At 47.8% G+C, this 20324-nt stretch overlaps 1 protein-coding gene across 1 annotated transcript in view; it reads right to left on the bottom strand.

Annotated features, from left to right (window-relative positions):
* Positions 1-20324, bottom strand: part of LOC139052429 (uncharacterized) — a 211543-nt gene that overhangs the window by 143113 nt on the left and 48106 nt on the right. The window contains exon 6 of the mRNA XM_070529524.1: positions 11315-11385. Coding sequence (XP_070385625.1) covers positions 11315-11385 — 71 coding nt within the window. The remainder of the gene's footprint in view (positions 1-11314; positions 11386-20324) is intronic.

Here is a 20324-nt window from a genome sequence, read left to right as displayed (position 1 = left end):
CGAGCTATTGTCTCCCCCGCCCCTGCTTGACTCTTCCCGAAAGTGCAACGGGAGCATCGCACGGTTCCAGGTAGTTGATGTTGGTCCCGAGCAAAGCCGTTTTGCCGCCCTGGAAGGTCGTTCGAGAACAACGCGACTCCTCCAGCTTAGTGCTTCCAGGCGAGGAGGCGACGCCGGAGGTAAGTCAACTATCAGACAATGGAGCCCTTGGAGCGTCCCCATTGGCCGAATGTGACGGTACTTCCAATGGCGCCTGCCATTGGAGGAAAATTATGACACCTAAGGTGGCTCGACGATTGGCCGAAAATGATGTCACCGCGAGAGACCGAAGGGGTTAAATGCGAGAGACAGGGAGAAGAGTTTTTTCGTTCTTCTTGCTATGGACTGGAGCCTCCGACTTGCTTACGGCCGTCGACGACTTTATGACTGTTCATTACTTGGTGTTATTGCTGTAAATAATGTAAATAAACCTTCCGTTCACAAAATCCTCAACGTCGGCCAACTCCCGCACTACACGGCACGATCTAGTAACTGATGGCAGCGGTGGGACGAACCTTCGTCCAAAGAAGTCCTGAGGAACTGGGAACAGCGAAGAAGAAAGAGCCTTCAACCCAGGTAGTCCTGAGGAACCGCGAACAGCGGACCGATGAACCGGATGACGTAGTGCTGCATCTATGAGTGAGCGCGTAGTATTTTCCTTTTGATTCACTAGACTTCAAATTTTGCGTGTTTATTTTGATGGTTCTAGGAATCTGGAATTTGTTGCATAGTTTGTGTTTGCACAAATTATTTAAGGAAAACAGTTTTAACCACCAGTGGGGCAGCTGCCATGGATCTTAGAAGGTTGACGAGGTCAGACTTGTTGTGCGACGAGTTGGGAGTTGAGGCGGACGAAAAGATGAAAAATCCAGCTATCCAGAAGGCAATTCAAGATTGTGGCAATGATGATGAAAGCATTATTATTGCTTGGGAGGTGATATAAGAAACACAGGAGCGTGAGCGTCAAGAACGTGAGAGTGAGCGTGAGCGTAAGCGAGAACGGGAAAAGCACGAGAAAGAGATGGCAGAGCTACTGATTGAACTTCAGAAATCGCGTCCAACGGCGGGCAGTGAAGGGGACAGGCGTAGCAGATCAAGCGAGGTCGAGCCATGTCGGATGGACCAGTGGATGAAACCGTACAAGCTTGGAGAGGACATTGCCTTATTCTTGGTTCATTTCGAGAGAACATGTGAAAGGTGTAATTTCGCTCAGGGCACCTGGTCACAGCGGTTCTTGACGTTGTCACCTTGTGAGGCAGCGAACGTAGTCTCAAGATTAACGACGAATGACGTGGAAGACTACGGGAAAATAAAGGCAGCGCTGTTGAGGAGGTCCCGAATTTCCCCAGAAGCATTTAGGCAGCGATTCAATGAAGCGAGCAAAAAGAGCGACGAGGGCTACTCAGAATTTGCGTATGGTTTGAAAACAAACCTTGCTGAGTGGCTTAAGGGTGCCGAAGTCTACGAAAGTAGAGACAAAATTATAGAGTGTATTTGTCTCGAATAATTCTACCGCAGCATTCCACAGTCAGTGAGGTTTTGAGTGCAGGATAGAGATGCCGTAGACACGGTAGATAAGGCGGCTTGGCTAGTTGATGAGTACGTGATGAGATGAAAACTCGCACTACCGACGACGAGCGTTCAAATGGAAGGAATAATCCGAGAAGGTATATCCACCACAAAAAAAATGCAGACACAGGTAAAAGCTCAGGAAGGGAACAACGATAAAGGAGCTAGCTGTCCTCCGGAATACGGAACAAAGAAGGTTGATACGCGAGAGTTCGAGAAGAGGTGACCGGTCCGATGTTATCAGTGCCAGGTCACTATGCCTCGGATTGCAAAAAAATGGCTGTGGCTTAGGTAAGGTTAAGCCCAGGATGCGAAGCATACTAGCCTTTATTTTAGTTGTCGAACCACTGTTTAGCCTGGTGAACTGCTGTTGCTTGGCTATATTTGGTTCGGCTAGACGAAGAAACAACTCATGCATTACTGCTTCGCCTTCAAGAGTGGAACGCGACAGCGTTCCCGTCGACCCGCCAAGGGGTGTAAGACAATGGGCTACAGGGCAGCGACTACGCGCCCCGCATTGGACGCGGTGAGCGTCGAGCAAAGCAGCGTTCGGCGCGGCAACGAAATGTGCGCCTGAGCAAGAGACGCACGCCTTAGAAACAGCTCGTTTCTAAGGCAACACCGCATTCACTAGAGGCCCTTTTGTACCGCTTTGAAGCATCGTACTCGTGGCTCAGTGGTAGCGTCTTCGTCCCACACTCCGGAGACCCTGGTTCGATTCCCACCCAGCCCGTCTTGCAAGAGTTGAGCCAAAGCCACTTCTCCTCTGTCGTGACGTCACGGTGTCACGTGGTTTCAAGGCGACACCGCCGCGCCTGAGGAGCTGGGTTGAGCTCTCGTAATATGCTTCGCATAAAAAAAAAAGCCGGTAGTGCTCTCCTACGTGGGCGGAAGCGACCAAAGCTTGGAGCTTCTCCGTCCATACGGATTAGATCCGTACGGATTAGCGGAAAAACCTGTAAGCTATTAAGGGACAGGGGAGCAACCATGTACCTAGTTCACCCTTCTTTTGTAAACGCTCAGGACTATACAGGGAAGGTAACTAGGATCAAGTCAGTGCTAGAGGAGCACAATCTGTGTCTGCCAACAGCACGATTGTCGAGACAGAGGCAAGCGTGTCGAAAGCGCTACCAATGGACTACCCGTATCGCTTTTCAAACCATTTGGAGCGTTTGTTACGGGAGCGCGGTCAGGAGTTCGGAGAAGGAAGGGTGCTCGCGAGCACGCCAAATCGCCGCTCAGATGACCATGGACCCCAGCGCAGAGGTGGCGGAACACGAGAAAGGGCATTCCCTACTAGAACCTCGGACAACGGAGGAAAAAGAAAACAGTGTGACAGCAAAGATGGCAATTAAAATGATCCCCGTAGCAAACTCGTGTAGCGAAGAAAGGTCGTCAGGGGAAATAACAGAAAGGGAGAGCAGATTTGTACTTTCACATGCCTCCGGGTGCTTTGACAGGCTTCTCCAGGTGGACAGGGAGTCGCTCAGCGCGGAGCAACAGAGGGACCAGACTCTGACACGTTTACACTACAACGCGAAAGAGGGCATAGCTAAGCGCAACGTTATCGTCCACGAAAAGGGGCAACTGCTGTATAAACACAACCGAGATCGTAGCAACTGTATCCTCGATCAGTTAATAATTGCGGAGAGGAATTTGGCAGATCTCCTGACTTAGTGTCACGGAAATGGCTGGTCGGGCCGTCTAGGAATAAAAAAACAAAGGAGAGGCTCTTGTTAGAGTAGTACTGGCCAGGCTGCTTTAAGGATGTGGAAAATTATGTATGGTCATGTGACGCACGTCAGCGAGTTGGGAAGCCGGGAAATAAACGCAAGGCAGCTTTAAAGTTGGTTCCCTTAATCACGGAGCCGTTTCGTCGGCTGGTGATCGACACAGTCGGGCCTTTGCCGCCGAGCCGATCAGGGTGTAAGTACCTTTTGACCATGCTCTGTCCCACGACAAAGTTTCCAGAAGCAATTCCTTCGAAGGAACTGAGCTCCACCGTGATAGTCGACGCTCTGTTGTCCGCGTGTGCGCGAATCGGTTCTCCTGCAGAGATTCAGGTTGACCAGGGGACGGCATTTACGAGTGCTTTAACCATGACGTTCCTAGAAAGGGGTGGTGTGCGGCTGATACATAGCTTCGTGCACAATCCACAATCACACAGCGTTGAGAACATGCACTCGGTGCTTAAGAGAGTGTTACGGGCATTGCGCCATGAATACAAAGCAGACTGGGAGGACTGTTTACCCGAAACCCTGTTCGCGCTGAGAATGATCCCACATAAGGCAACGGAATTCACTACTTCCGAGCTGGTGTACGGTCGGAGGATCCACTCCCCCCTCAGAATGTTAAGAGAAATGTGGGAAGGAACAGGTGAAAGCCAGACGGTGGTGAGTTACGTTTTAAAATTGCTGGATCGCTTAAGTGTCTAGCAAGAACTGGTTGAAAAAAAAAACTAAAACAGGCCCAGGAGACCGCGAAGGCCTACTATGACAGAAATACGCGTAGGCGAACATTTAAGGTAAGTGACAGGGTCATGATCCTAAGGCCTTCACGAAAAAACAAACTTGAGGCACAGTGGGACGCACCCCTAAAGGATACCCAGGGATACCCAGGAGACTAACTCCACCCTAGAAGTTCCCGGAAAAAGGAATAAAGGAATCATTTACCACCGCAATTTAATGAAACTTAATTGTGGAAGGGAAGAGGTTGTGAACATGGTGGTAAATGCGTCTGAAGAAGTAGCGGTCGAACTTCCACTCTTAGCGACAGTGACAGATGCGGAACGCTCCATAGGGGACAACCTGAATCTATCTGTAAACCAACGGGCTCTCGAGGCCGATCAAGTACGCGACCTCCAGAAACTCTTTGAGGAATTTCGCCAATGCTTCAGTAGCTGGCTGGGGAGAACGACGCTCATTACTTATGAGATTGAGCTGACACCAGGCGAGCCCGTCCAATCCAAACCGTACCGGGTCTCACCTCATCAGCGACAAATAATGGAAGTAGAGATCAAACGGATGCTTGAGTGAGGAATCATTGATCCAGCAGACAGTGATTACACTTCACAGATGATTCTCGTAGAGGCGAGCGGGAAAGACCCGCGTCCATGTGTGGACTATAGGAAATTGAATGTGATTACAAGGGACCAACTTTACCCTATTCCTTACATAGAAGAACGAGTTGAACGAGTGGGTGGAGCCCAGTACATTTCAACAACCGACTTAGAGGTGCCCATTCAGAAAGCTCAAGTCGCTATGCAGCATTCACTTCCCCGCTTGACACATTCCGACCACTAATGTTAAGTTTCTGGCTTAAGAACGCACCGTTTAGCTTTTCCAAGTCTATGGATATTGTTTTGAAAGACCTACAAGATTACGCGATCCCCTACTTAGATGATGTGGCCATCTTTTCTAATAGCTGGAACGATCACATGATGCAATTAAGGAAGGTGCTGGCACGTCTGCGAGACGCGGGTCTCACGGTAAAGGCCAAAAAGTGCAACATCGGGTGTTCGCAAGTTACCTACTTAGGGCATGTCGTAGGACAAGGAACGCGGCGGCCCTCCGAACTAAAGATAGGGCCTATCAATAACTTTCATGAACCGCGAACTAAGGCAGATGTGAGAGCCTTTCTGCGGCTCGTGGATTATTACCAGTGGTACATTCCAAATTTATCACAGGTAGCAAGTTCCCTGACAGACACCCCCCGAAAGGGAGAGCCCGAAAAAGTATGATGGAATGAGACCAAAGAAAGCGCATTTCAGCACCTGAAAGAGGTTCTGAGCTCGGGACCAGGGCTTCGGACCCCCGTTTATTTTAAGGAACTTATCGTGCAGTACGACGCTAGTGAAAGAGGGTTGGGAGTCATCCTCAGCCAGGTGGACGAAGACGCGGAGGAGCATCCCGTACTGTATGCTAGCCGAAAATTAGCGGGCAGGGAGGAGGCGTACAGCGCTTCTGAAAAAGAATGCGCGTGCTTAGTTAGGGCAGTCCAGAAGTTATCTTGTTATCTGTACGAAGCGAAATTCATTTACGAGACCGACCACTGTCCTCTGACCGGGCTCAGACACGTGTCCCCTAAGAACGGACGCTTGCTCAGATGGAGTCCAACTCTCCAGGATTATAACTTCGCCGTCCGTTACAAAAGGGTCAAGTTAAATGCGAACGTGGATGGTTTGAGTCGGTTGTTTCTGTAAACCGACATATTACCTTCCTTCCTTTGATTAACCAGGTAGGAAGTATTATTATTGGCTGGAAGTCATACTTGTAATTTTAAAACTTTGCTTGTGTATAGTTATAAAAGTTGTTTTCATTATTGTTTAACTTTTTCCCGTTCCTTTTGCAGTGACAATATCACTCTGGCCTTGTCGGCATTCGGGGAGATATAGAAAACTGTTCAGAAAGCTGGTTGGAACTTCTTTATCAAAACTGTGAAAACTAAAAAAAAAACAGGCTTGATTTTGACATAGTAATAGCTTGGCGAGTCAGGGGTGAAGAGCCTGTGCTTGCACGTGGTGCAGCGCTATGTTTCGTTTGTTTTACGTACGTTCTCTAGGGCCCGGGATCCAGAAATTCGTCACACGAGTTCGTCACCAGTACACTACGTGTTCCATCAGCGTTCCTCATGGCCAGCGAATTGAGTTCTTCTTCGTGATTTGGGAGAGGGAAAGTAAGCTCAATTCTGCCGCCCATATGGGAGCACGGCGCAGCGTGATGGGGATGGGGGCGGGGGATGAAAGATGAGAGGATAGAGGGGAAAAGGGAGAGTAGGTTTCAGGCAGCATGCGTCAGCATCATCCAGGGGCGATGGCCGGCACGCGAGGAAGAGGCCCATGGGAGGCCGAAGTCTAGTGGCGATCTAGGAGCCCATTTGAGTACACATATTTAAGCAGGCTTGTCAGTGCTGGAAGGTGGTAGCGGGCCGGGAAGAGTAGGTGTGTTTCTGAGGTAGCCGGGAGTCCATACCGTCGGTAGGTGGCAAAGGCTGGAGCGCGCTCCTGGGCTAATGCAGGACAGGTGCAGAGTAGGTGCTCGAGCGTTTGGCTTCAGCGCACCTTCTGCAGGCCGCCGAGGCGATGCGTCCCTTGGCATGAAGCCTAACTGCCGTCTACACGGAGCCCGTGCGCAGACGAAGGAGTGTGGAACGGTCCCGTCGCGAGAGGCCGTTCTCAGGGCTCGGTTGGTAGTAGCTACCCTGTTATCCAGCACCGGCCATTCCGAACTACCGGGGCGAGGAGGAGCTGTTGGATACGGACCCTTTTCCTTGCGTCCATCAAGTTCCCCGACCACATCCAATCGCCGTGCATTCCAATTGTGGTGCACCGGGGCGCGTCCACCACGTTACCGGACCCATCAGACAGGTTGGCGACCCCCCTCCCTCATGCGCCGCACGTCGAGCTATTGTCTCGCCCCCCCCGTTGCTTGGTTCTTCCCGAAAGTGCTACGGGAGGTTGGCACGGTTCCACGTAGTTGATCTTGCTCCCGAGGAAAGTCGTTTTGTGGCCCTGGAAGGTCGTTCGAGAACAACCCGTCTCCTGCAGCTGAGTGCTTTCGGGCAAAGAGGCGACGCCGAAGGCAAATCAACCATCGGACAATGGAGCCCTTGGAGCGTCCCCGTTGGCCGAATGTGGCGGCACTTGCACGGTGGCCTACCATGGGAGGTAAATGATGACACCCGAACTGGCTCGACGATTGGCCGAAAATGACGTGACCCCGAGATACCGAAGGAGTTAAAAGGGAAAGACAGGGAGAAGAGTTTTTTTTTTCTTCTTGCCATGGGCTGCAGCGTCCGATTCGCTGCCGGCCGTCGATGACTTTGTGACTGTTCATTACTGTGTGTTATTACTGTAAATAAGGTAAATAAACCTTCAGTTCACAAAATCCTCCTCAACCTCGTCCTACTCCCGCACTCAACGGCGAGATCTAATACGGTCTATCAGAAGAAACACAGAGGGTGATCTTGATTTGTTTTTCTCAGCAAAAACTTACAAGCCGGAATGTCCCCTATGAGTGATAGTGACAGAGAATGCAACCTGGCAGAAACATATAGCGCCGTTTTTCCAAAATTACTTAACGCACTTGCCAATCGAAGACCCATTTTTGGTAACTAAGTCAGAACAAGTGGTGAAATTCTTTAAAGACTTGCAAGACAGGAACCTTGTCTCTTTTTCTGTTGAGTTAAAAAAGCTGTACTATTCCCTCCCGCAGAATGGCGTCATGAAATGTGTTACTGACTGTGTTGACAGGTCTGGAGCAGTTCGATTTCAAAACGCTTCCGGCTTGACTCGCGACAAATTTTGAAAACTTCTTAGTTTTTATCTTAACTCGACTTACGCGAGTTGGGAGGGAAATGCTGTCAAACAAAAATATGCCATAAGCATTGAGTCGGTATTGCTCCCTGCTTAGGTGACATATCTAGCTAGTTAACTGTTACAAGGTTCTTTATGAACGGCTGAAAAATAACACCTGTGTCGTGAAAGTGTTCAGATTTGTTGACGATTTTTAAAAGTATTTTGAATAACAAATCAGGTAATTTTGACTCGGTGTTTTTACAAACCCTAACGTCGTTCACTGAAGTGTTGTCTCCTTTGTCGTTGACGCATGAAGAGTCAATGAAGTAGGCAATTTGACAAGGCATTTATACTTCGGATTGTACTTTTCACCACAAAAGGTCTGCTGGAGTTATAAGCAGGGAGGCAATAAGGTAGTCCTACTATTTTATTCTGCTCATTCATAACTCGTAAAACACGCAATTGTAGCATCTTGTTTCAATAATGATCTGATGTATTCATGTGGCCACTAAGTGTAAACCAGTTTCATAGATCAGTACAAGCGCCTGGCAGATTCTGGTCCTTGGTCCCGGAGCGCTTGAGCCGGAGGTATGAAAATGCATCGAAGGGAAGCAGTATCACTGCTACAGCCAAGAAAGTTGCTGTTGTACTATGTACTGATTGTATTTCACAAAATCTCAGAAGAATAGCGGAAAGTCGGGGGTGGACGTGGTTTTCTCTGCGGCAACAGAAGCTGCGCAAACATGTTAATATAGAGAATACCAAAAGGAACGCATGTTTTACTCAACATCGTAAATAATTGGTAACCTGCACTCATAGTGTTGTCTATGAAATTCCGCTTTCGTGCGGAAGAACGTATGTTCGTCAAACAGGCAGATACATGAATGAGTGACTGAAAGAGCATCGATATCACATCACTAGAGTAATCTCGGGCCATTTGGGCATTCATTGCCGAGATTGACCCTGCAAGCCCATGTTTGAAAGTACTTCTATTTTGTGTAGGGCTCACAGCAGGATGACAAGGGAGATTGTAGAGGCCTATTAAATTGCAACATTAGAAGAAAAGTGCGTGAGCGTGTCATCAGTGTCGCTAACTGAAAAAGAGATACGATTTCTTGATTTATCGTTGTAACTATTGTAGTGTATGTTTTGATCATGTCTTAGACACGTGCACGGTTCATCGACATGCACCACTGAATGTTCTTTTTGGTCTGGTTTGTTTCCGCTTGTTCGGCATATATTTATCCATGAGTGCGAAAATAAAATCCACAGTTGAAAGTAGCCCTATCTGTGTGCATCTGTTGCTTTCTACGTTCTATCTGTTGCTACCACGGTCATTGCTATGCTCTAGAAGGCATTCAAACTAATTTCAGATTATTACCGCGCGCTAAACTTTTGCGTGGCACTTCCGCGTTAGAAAGAAAGCCCGCAAAAATTAAAGAAGAATGACAACCGTGGTGGCCTCCAGCTTGCACACCGTAGTAGTGCTGCCTTCAAGCAGACTGCGAACGCTAGTTTAAAAAAAGTAACAAGAGACGACGCAGTTACCGCAGTGTTCCCATAGTCGACATTGGTCATGTCTCAAGAAAGGCATTCACTCTGATAGCAGTTCTAACCGGATTTTACCTTGTCCGTCCGTTCATATTATTAAGCCCACGATGACGATATCCTAATAAAACTGTTTCCTCCGCCCGCTAGGCTGTGTATTACGGCGAGGCTGTTGGGACGCGAAGTTTAAGCACTTCCGGCACTGGTTTTCTATACGGGGTGCAGAAAATGAAAACATTGCTTATGGTTGTCGTTACTGGGATTCGAACCTCTGTCAGTGCAGCAATATGTATGTCGAGAGAGCTAGCCACTGCCCTGTCGCGAAACATTTTCTTTTCGGAGCCAGGAGCAAGCAATACTAGAGAAGACGGGAATGACATCATGGGCATTCCATAGAAATTGTTCTTTGCAGGATAGCGGGGTTTCGGCATGCAGCTTTTTTGTTATCAACATTGTGGAAACAGCTTCAACGGCCCAAAAAATGGGCCCATGGCAATGATGGTCATAAGCCTCAAACATAGGAAATACCCATGATGGGGAATCTGGCGGTTGGTGGAACCCAAGTGCGGTGGAGCTACTGCAAACAACGACGTTGCAACCTTTGCGCTGCATAGTCTGTTGCATAACGCCTCACAAGATTCACATCCGCCAAGTGCTCTTATAACAGACATTTCAAGTGGGCAGAAATAAAAAGAAAAGAACCTTCGCTCAAATCTCGTAGTAGGCACTGCGTTATTTCCGTCGTGACGTCAGTCGTAGACTTTTTCGCCGAAGTGCATAACCGAAGCCGGGACATTAAAGAGGACTCATCGAGCCTGGAAAGCAAGAAGCCTTTAACACGGCAACTGCCGCATTACAGGTGGCTTAAGCAGACCCTTAAAAAATATATTTCGCTGAATTTTGAAAAAGGCGTAACAGGACTTAATACTAATTAAAGGTAATTCTACCTGCCTCATCGCTATCCCACAGTGCTGATAGGTGCTTGGATGGTGTCCTACAAAATTATGCAAACAGAAAATATGGTTGTTTTGCACAACTTCTCGAAATTTATTGCACTGACCACCAGGCAACCTGGCCATAATGATGCACGAAAGAACGAAAAATAAGCACAATGCACCTAGATGGTCTCATTCACATGTTTTTACATAACACAATTTCGACCGTCTTTGGCTTCATAGTTGCGAGCATGCGGTTCCATAAAGCTGTACATTTTAGCTGAATACATCTAGTTTACTTAGATACGGGAACTATGAGAGTATTATATTCTGTCCATGCACTTATAATTGCACGAGATGAACTTCTACACCGCACAGAAGTGGAGTTGCATACATCACAAAGGTATAGTCCCACATTGTTTAAGCATTTTTCTTTCTCTAACATCACATCATTTTTTCAGTTTTATCTATCAATCTATCTTTTGTTGAAATACATACTTTCTATCTTTTAATAATTTACGTTCATTGTATATTCTTGTTGGGCTCATAAATGGATGAAGGGTTTTGGGGGTGGCGAGCGTAGCGACGAGAAATCATCCATGCAGTTGCCTGCCGTCAACATGCTTGACTGGGAGGTTCTGAGAGACATAGCATGCCTGCGACGTGCTTTACAAAGTACGGAAATTCAATACTTAGTTCTCGCTGTTAGAAAGCGTAATTACAAAAAAAACGCTAATCACGAAAGGTACCATTACAAATGGCTGCATAGGTGCCTATGTTGCTGTTGGAGTCACGAATTTCGCGATTACGGTTTCTTCGCAGACACAAAATAGCGAACGCATGGATGGAACGAGTACGTTTTGTAGGCGTATTACGTGTGACGTGTCACCTGTCGGTGCCACGCCTCCCATTTTCAAGTAAAATATACCGGATCCTTGGCTGGAACAGCACAGCGCGCTGGCCAGAACACAGAGGCACGTTCCCAGACGTTGCATGGTCCTGTAATATAGAGAAGTGAGAAAATAGCCGCATTAGCCGATAGCTCAGGTTCTGCGTAATGGTTAAGAATATAGACACGAGTGCATTGTTTTCCCGTTGATCATTTTCCACAGGCTAGCCGCTGTTACGAAGTTATCGCCCGGTGCAAGACGCACCTTCTTGCATCGGAACTTCCTCGAATGTTTTCGCCAATTCTATGCCCAAAGAATATTTGTATAGTCAGATTGCGTACGGGAAGCAAATAGTAGTGTACATCCTAGAACGCTACGCGAGTGCCAGCGATTATGCTGATATCAAGGAGGAGTCATAAATAGCCGATGCGCTTGACCCGGCGATCAGATTTTGACGACCGACGAATGTGCTTGCCGCTATCGTTGTGCTAAATTGATTTCTGGGTTTTCATATACCCACACCACGACATGACGATGAGGCACGCCGTGAGGGGGGGGACTCTAAATTAATTTTGACCACATGGAATTCTTTAATGTGCACCCAATGCACGCTACACGGGCGTTCTTCCATTTCGCGACCACCGAAATGCGGTTGCAGCGGCCAAGATGCTCTGGTGTCAGTTGCTGCAGCTGGACATTTGGTGCGGTCAGCAGCTAATCGCTTCGCTATTCGACATGGTCATTAAGGGTTACGGACTGGATTCCAAGGGAAGGGAAGCGTAGCAGGGGGCGGCCGAGAGTTAGGTGGGCGGATGAGATTAAGAAGTTTGCAGGGACGGCATGGCCACAATTAGTACATGACCGGGGTTGTTGCAGAAGTATGGGAGAGGCCTTTGCCCTGCAGTGGGCGTAACCAGGCTGATGATGATGATTATGATGCTGATGATGATGATGATGATATACCCTACAGAGCTAAAAAACAAAAAAGAAAGGCAGATATACTTGCATGCACACTCTGCATGATTCACATAGCTGTCAGCATGCAAGCATAATCATGCTTTGCGACAGAGTTTATGAACTGTAGTACGCCAGAAGCCGGCGAATTCTAACCTCCAAATACCGGGCCTTGAGAGTTAAAGTGTCAGCAGTTCTGATTTAAAAGAAAACACTATGCTATCTACATAAATGCTGCATGCACAGGCAGTTTAAGCACTTGCCGGACACAAGTTCCGAGAAAATCAGCAAATAGATCATCAGAAAAATGTTGTTAAATAACTTTAAAAATTTCGCGATATAGGTATGTATTTGCGATAGAAATTCAAATACAATCCTATTACAAGACAAATCCATTTTATTTAATTCTTCCAAGCATTCAAAACTCGGCACACAGTCTAGGATGGCTGACTTATGTGATAAAAATTGCGGTACTACATTTACGTAGCTAGAATAGCGTTTTCTTCTTTAATTAAAATTGCTCATATATTCAGTTTGAATGCCATGTACATTTCGTCGTAGTTGTTTTGCTCGCTTCGACACAACGCCTGTTCACCAGAACAGCAAATTAAATTGAATATGTCAATAAAAAAAAACCAAATCGTGCATTCTGGTATTGCTAATAAAAAGCACGTGACGTGGCCACAGAATCCAGGTTGGCATATTTCGCAACACATATCATCGCATCCACGCGTGGGAAATACTAGGAGCTGAATGAATTAGAAAGCCTTTCGTTCAAGGGTGCTCTTGACCACTAATCGACCACATTCGTTAATATTATGTCCAATGTCAAGGTTGGCTGGAATTTGCTCTTACGAACAATTCTAGCGTACGGGTTCCTTGCGAATACTAGCCCAGGTGTCTAATTCGTCAATTAAAATTGAATCCTGGAGCTTCGCGCGCCAAAACCACGGTCTGATTTTGCGGTACGCTGTAGTGGGGTACTCCGGATTAATGTTGACCACCTGGGGTTCCTTAGCGCACACCCAATGCATGCTACATGGGCTTTTTTTTTTATGTAGCCCCCATCGAAATGCTGCTGCCGCGGCCGGGATTTGATCCCGTCACCTCGTGCTTATCAGCGCCACGCCAGAGAGGGCGATTTCACTAAGCTGCTCCCGTCGTACGCAAGATGTGAGCCAAAAAGTTCCTGCGTAAAAGGGGTGGAGACATGAAAATTTTCGTTCATGCGTTCTTCAGTTCAAGCGTTGCGTACTGCTTCAGTGCAAGCGTTGCGTACTGATTCATATATATCCGATAAATAATTTAATAATAGCATTATTATACCGAGCGATTTCTGTTTCGGTTTATGGACTCCGGGTGATGCTATGACGTCATAGGAGAGGAAACGCAACACGGCTTGGTCCCGTGGGTCACAAAAATAGTGACGTAAAACTATGCTGCGTCGTCTGCTCGCGCATATGCGTGCTCTGCCAGTAAACAACTGGCGATTCGAAGTGCATGTCGCGATTGTTATAATTATTGCGAAGAGCGACAACAACGGTAAGAAAATATTGCGGCTTGTGAGAGTCGGTGATTCATTCCGAAGCGCCGTAAGCTTTAGCTTAGAAGTGAACCGGAAAAGGCCTGTTGGCCTCGAGGTCCACCACTGGAAAAGCTGGCGCCACCATCGGCGTGACGTGCTATTAGGGATCACGTGGGCATAGCGGCCGCGTCGGCTGCTTCGGGAGCGAAGCGAGCTGAAAACGAGTTTAAGTTCCCTCGTACGCTGCGGTCCTCATTAAGTGGCGATATTTTACCGTGTCGAGTGTCTCCTTTACAACGATTGAAAGCACTACAATAGGTAGCGGCTGCCTTTGAAGGCGCGCAACATGGTAAACTACTGCTCGGTGCCGCAGTGCAGGACGTACGCAACGGAGCCCGGCGTCAGCCTTATTCACAAGTAGCTGCAGGACAAGAAGCTGCGTGAAGCTTGGCTCGCGAAACATAAAACCGGCAGGCAGCCATCGGCTACAACTCGGGTATGCAGCAAGCACAGACGCGAGGAAGATTTCTGCTACGGCGCCGGGACTGCGATGTTCGGAAAACGCGCACTGAGACGCTCGCTCGAGTCCGCTGCACGACTAATGTCATGACGGTTTGGTCTATGAACTTGAGAGTGATCTAAAGAAAGGAAGGGACGCTTGTCGATGATATAGATACTGGCAAGTTCACTGGAGTGAAAAGAGAGCGGTAAGAAGCAAATTAAAAAAGAAGCATGGCATATGGTCATGTTCGTGTTATGAATTAATGCACTGGATTACAAAAAAGAGAAGCAGCGGGAAATCGCACGCTAAGAACACCGATAAACATACAGTTCGACGCAACTCGAGAAATAATATTGAAAAGTCCAAGAATTTAGAAATAAAAGATTGAATCGTCGCGATGGCACATCACAGTCCCCGTAGGCGTCGAAGTCTCTACAATGAAATTATTTTTGAACTGCTCTGATAGCGCCCACGCAACAATGGTTGCTTGTATACTGTCAAATGTTCATATTCTGCGGCCTAAAGCTCATGGCACGGTGCGAAAACGCACACGCGTCGAAAGCGAAACAGTGCGCGCACAAGCATGCAGACGCGCAGTCGGTCGCTGCGAACCTGTGTGATCGCTGCATTGAGGCTTCAGTCTACCAAGCTCCATTTAGTTATACAAACACTATAAGAACATATTTCACATAGTTTGCTCTAAGCGTTTGCCGACCTTTCACGCAAGAAGCCGGTTCGAGAGACTCCATCGCCGCGACCGCGCGCAGTGGCGTTCACTGTACGTATTCGGTAAAGAGAAAGCTTCTGTAAACGACTCTGTGCTTTCAGTTTGCCCAAGATTATTAGTTAGACAGTACAAACTTCTCTCGTTTCCAAAGTACTTACGGACATGTCCGGGAGAGCTCCCACGTGATATTTTCAGTGAGCGCTGACAGCAAAACCTATGGGGTGCGCGCCGCGTGATCCCTCATACTACGCCAGCGAGTCGCTTCCGATAGATGGCGACTCCGTAACTCCTCGCCGCCAATAGCGACCATATCGGCGGCGCCAAACGATCAGTGGTGGTGAGGCTGCCGTCGGTGCCAGAGTGGCCACTCCTCGGTCGCTGATTGGCCGCTTCGCCGTACGGCTGCCGCACAAATGGCTCCCGGGCCCGTCCTCTCTACGGCAAGGAAATCTCGCCGTTCGCGAGTAAAACCGCCATCGCACGGGGGCCCGGGAACGGCTAACGGCGTGCGGCGAGTTTCCGTGCCGGAAACGTGGGCGGGCCTTAACACATTAGGGACTTTTAGCGGTGCTACGGAAAGTACGGTATACGGTACGGTAAGTGCGTAATACCGTACCGGTCGAGGACTGCGCATGCGCGAACTGTACCGTACGGTATGACTTTCCGTACGGCATACGAGGCGGTAAGGCTCGGCTAGCACCGTGTGTCGCGAGCTGAGCTGCACCAAGCCAAAACAGTGAGAAGCTGATGTCGGCCACAGAGTCCACCTCTCGCGTGCTTTTTTTTACCATGATAATACCAAGGCAAGAGGTTACTTTAAACCACCATCTGCGGGGCGACGAAGTGACAACAAGTAAACAGTGGCATAAAAAAAAACCCAGGTAGGTGGCGCCATCTAGTTATGCAGAGTTTACTTAGAGGGGACACAGAGTTTTTATTGCAGTAACTAACTATATTCAACTTATCTGCGGGTGTAAATTGTCAGCAGCGGTGCAATTTACAAGAAACAAACCCTTTTTTATGTATTGATTAGATAAAAACACCTATGTTACAAAAGGTTTCACGTGTTGCAGGACGAAGTGTCACAAGATGTCGCCACCGGCCTTGTGACTGGTGTCTAAGTTTGCCGTAGCCGGGCCCTTTTGTAAAAAATGTTGCATGTATGAACAAGCTAAAGCTTTCTAGTATTCGTCAAAATGAATATTTCGCGCTCAGCGCATAGTTATTGTACTCTGTAAAGCCCCAATGTTAGCCGCTATCATCATTATCAGATTACCGTACGCATCGAGCGGCACACGCAGCTAAAACGTCTTCGGTCATTGCGGTAATTTAGTACGGAACAGTAATACCGTACCGTATACCGCGCTTACCGTATCGTAATAAGGCACTGCTAAAAGTCTCTATTAAGAAACGCCAAGCGAACGAGAGACCGCTCCGAGCTTCCGAACTATGCGACTGGCACATGCTACGTCAACTGCTCTCCGCGACAGCGCTGTGCATGTCTCGGTTAGCCAGGGGCCAGGGTTAGCTCGGTTACAGTGTTCTAGAAGCCTGGAGCATAGAGAAAGGATTTTTAGAATGACAGGAAGCTGAGCTCGTTGGTTGGGATTCATAATGCAAAGAAGGGGCCATCGCGTTCAGACACGGACACAAGAAGAGAGAAGCGGACAACACGAACGCGGCATATCGGAGTCGGCCGGCTAATGTTATACACTCAACGTGAAAGGCCCGTCCACATTACCGGCCCGGCAACTCGCCGCACGCTGTTTGCCGCTGGCGGGCCGCCGTGCGGCGTTGTCCACTTTTCTCCTTCTGCGTCCGTGTCTGCACGCTTTACCCCTTCTTTGCATTAAGAAAGGATTGGTATATGCCTGTAGCTCGGTTACAGCGGAGGCTATGCTCGGTCGCTCGGCTCAGCAGGCTCCGTAATCGGCATTTCATCGCTACTCATCATACGTCACGTTTTTGTGCTAGTGTGCTATGACGTCAATATTTTCGTTCCTCCGCTGTGACGTCACAACTGCCGCGCTAGCGATGGGTCTCGACTACGAGAAGGAGCGTTTAATGACTTTTTGGAGCTGAATTTAAATTTGAAATGTTTGCAGCGTCCAATACATCGTTGTGGGTGTCCTTGCATACGGAAGCAGCCTACAACATACTTTTTATAGCCACAAAATTTGGTGTCCCAACCACTTTAAGAGTACGACCACATCGCCGGTGCGTTTAGCTTACGCTGTCGTGTGAAGGCGAGCAGAGAACGAAAGCTCGCATTAAGCGACAAGGAAAGAAAAACGCGCACAGCCGCAGTTGCGTGTTAGTACGGTAGTCGCTGTTTATCTTGGTGCAATGTACTAGAATTGAGTAGTGTGTTCAGGGGCGGCACGCAGCATACATTGCCGTGAAGCCGAAAGTGCGGAAAGGTCCGGCAATTGGATGGGAGCCCATGCGAGAGCAGCGCCGCCGCCAACACCGGTCGCCTATAGTTGAACCGCCGCTCATTCCCACTGTTGTAAGTTGTGCTGGTTGGGCACCGCTCGCGTATGAGTCCAACTTTGTGTAGTTAGTGATTTTTTTTGTAGTTTCTGTAGTTCAAACGACGCAATCATTCAAAAATAAGGGCTTAGTTTTCCCTTAGGTGTTCCAGTTTTAATTATTATACACAGCGGCTGTCACCGCAACATAAAGATCTCAATTCAATATAAAGTATTCAATGACTTTTAATTGTCCAACTTTGAAATAACTGATCTAAGTGAGACTTAGAATTACAACTCAATTGATTAGCACAATTTAATTAGGTAGATAATCACCCAATCGAATAATTAAACACATAAACAATTAAAAATGTGTTGTCGTTTGCATTACTCATATTACTAAACAATTGAGTAATTAGGTAAATAATCATTTTCTTATTATTTCCTTTTGTTGTCTCCAATATAGTGTTGATCCTGGGATTTTAGAAAACAAGTAGCCAGTTTCCTTACAGAATGTCTATTCATTGTCTGAGTGATAGCTGCATACGAAAAAGTAGGTTTTCATTGATAAGGTTCTTTTTTTTTTCATGTGACACGCAAATGTAAGCATTGCATCTGCATCTGAGTTGCTGATTTTCTGCGGGCTGACGATGTATAAGTGACAATTGTGACTTCTACGACTATTGCATAGCACTTGATTTCGTACTGCCAAATTTTATGCAACGCGTTGGCTCGATCCCCTTTTCAATATGTTTAGCCTTTCTTAAGCTCACGCCTCTAGCAATACTCCATATCCGAACATGTGAGGACCTTTAATTTAAAAAAATAAAGCTACAAGCATTCACAAGCGCAGCCGGCGCAACGAGCCGTCGTTCAGAGCGTGTGGGGGGATACGCGGCGGGTTCCATTCAGGATGGATGGATGAATGTTATGAGCGTCCCCTTTAGAACAGGGCGGTGGGTTATGTTGTGTCCGTGATTAGTTCGGGTTTCGATCTTCGGATACGGACGGGTGCAGCCGCATAGTAGGAGTGTCCGGAACTACACGCAAACGTTCTCCACTGTGTCGATGGGTTGCGCCCCATCCCTGACAAGCTCTGGTGCGGGACACTCACGTGGACAGTCCCCGCACACCATGGAGGAAAGAAACTGAGGAGAGGCCCTACCCCCTCATATAGCGAAATATTGTAAAGGCCCCATCCGCTGCAAGATATGCGCTGGTCCACAAACGCATAAGGAGTGTACGCCACGTTCCCAGCCTCGGTGTGCAAACTGTGGAGCTCAGCATGCTGCATCATACGGAGGGTGTCCTAAAAAGAAATCAGCCACTCTTGCACGGACGATGGAGCAAATCCAAGGAAAAGTGCGTAAACGACATGAACCACCACCGAATCCGGATGTGATGCACACATCTACAAACCAAAAGCAACACGACACGGTGGAGCGCAGCGACACGGCTTTGAAAAAGTCATACGCCTCAGTCGTGAAAGAAAACCAGCAAAGGCCTTCAACTGCAACGAGTCCATCAAAGCCCTCAAGTGATATAACCTCAATCCCACGACAGCAACAAGTGTCCTCAAGGTCGCAGCAGAAGAACAGGAAGAACCAAGAAAAGTTGATAGATGGTAGCACTGCAAATGAGATATCAAGTATGCTAATTCCCATGATTTTCGCCGCAATCAAGGCTATTCTCTGTGCCAGCCCATCGTTTAAGAGCATCCCTGAAGTAGAGGCCGTCCTGGCTTTGGAACCGCTAGTGTCGTCTTCTTTCACGGCGCAACACCGTGATTCTTCGCAGTAGCAACGATGGCTTCACCAACAACCGTCTCACAAGCGGTGTCCACCAACAAACACTTCCGCACATGTACTATATTCCAGTGGAACGCTCGCGGATTGCGCTCGAAGTTAGCAGACTTTAAGCATCTTACGCGAATGTACCGATTCCCTTTTTTAGTCATTTCCGAGTCTCGCGTCGACGAGCACTTTAGGATAAAGGGGTATTATTTTCATCATTCAAGGCGACAAAATGGAATTAGCCGACTGCTCGTTGGATTTCGCAACGACATACCTGCCTCTGCGATTGACGTAGCACCACATGACAAGAACGAATATATTTGCGCAACCACAGTGATTGCATCCAAAGTGTTTACCCTGATCGGCGTCTACTTGGAACCAGGATCACCTTTCGAAGTGACAAGATTGGAAAACTTGTTGACAAACACTCAGTCTCCACATATTATTTGTGGCGATTTCAACGCACATAACGAGATCTGGGGCAGTTCACATACATGTGTTCGGGGTGCCAAGCTGGCGAAGCTTCTTGCAAAATACAATATAGCGCCCTTGAACGACGGCAGCATAACATACCTGAAAAATCCGACAAATGTTAGCTGCATTGACGTCACATTCGTATCAAGTCAACTTGCCTCTATGTTCGGATGGTGTACAGATTTCGAGACTCGAGGTAGTGATCGATTCCCGATCCTAATCTCTGCCCTTCATTCTCGGACGTCGCCCAGAAAAGTGAAACCGAAGTCGGTAGACTGGGAAGCTTACACAGCAGCCGTAGACAAAGGAATCACAGCCTCGACTACGAATACAGAAATAATACCGACAATAGCTCATTGCCTCAAACAAAGTACTCGCTCTGTCACTAAGCATTGTAATGTACCAACAAACGACGAGGAATTTGAAAGGTTATGTGCCATTCGAAGGCGCGCCGAAAGGAAGGCTCTACGTACTAAGAATATCGAAGACCTCAGAACTAGTCGACGGGCACAAAGACATATACGACGTTACCTCACCAAACTGGACCGAAAAAGGTGGAGGGACTTTTGTGGGACACTGGACATACGACAACCGCTAAGCAA

Source organism: Dermacentor albipictus, unplaced genomic scaffold (genome assembly GCF_038994185.2).
Source record: "Dermacentor albipictus isolate Rhodes 1998 colony unplaced genomic scaffold, USDA_Dalb.pri_finalv2 scaffold_22, whole genome shotgun sequence".
In the NCBI taxonomy this organism is placed as follows: Eukaryota; Metazoa; Arthropoda; class Arachnida; order Ixodida; family Ixodidae; genus Dermacentor; species Dermacentor albipictus.
Note: the sequence above shows the minus strand (reverse complement) of the source record. Positions and strands in the feature narration are given on the sequence as shown.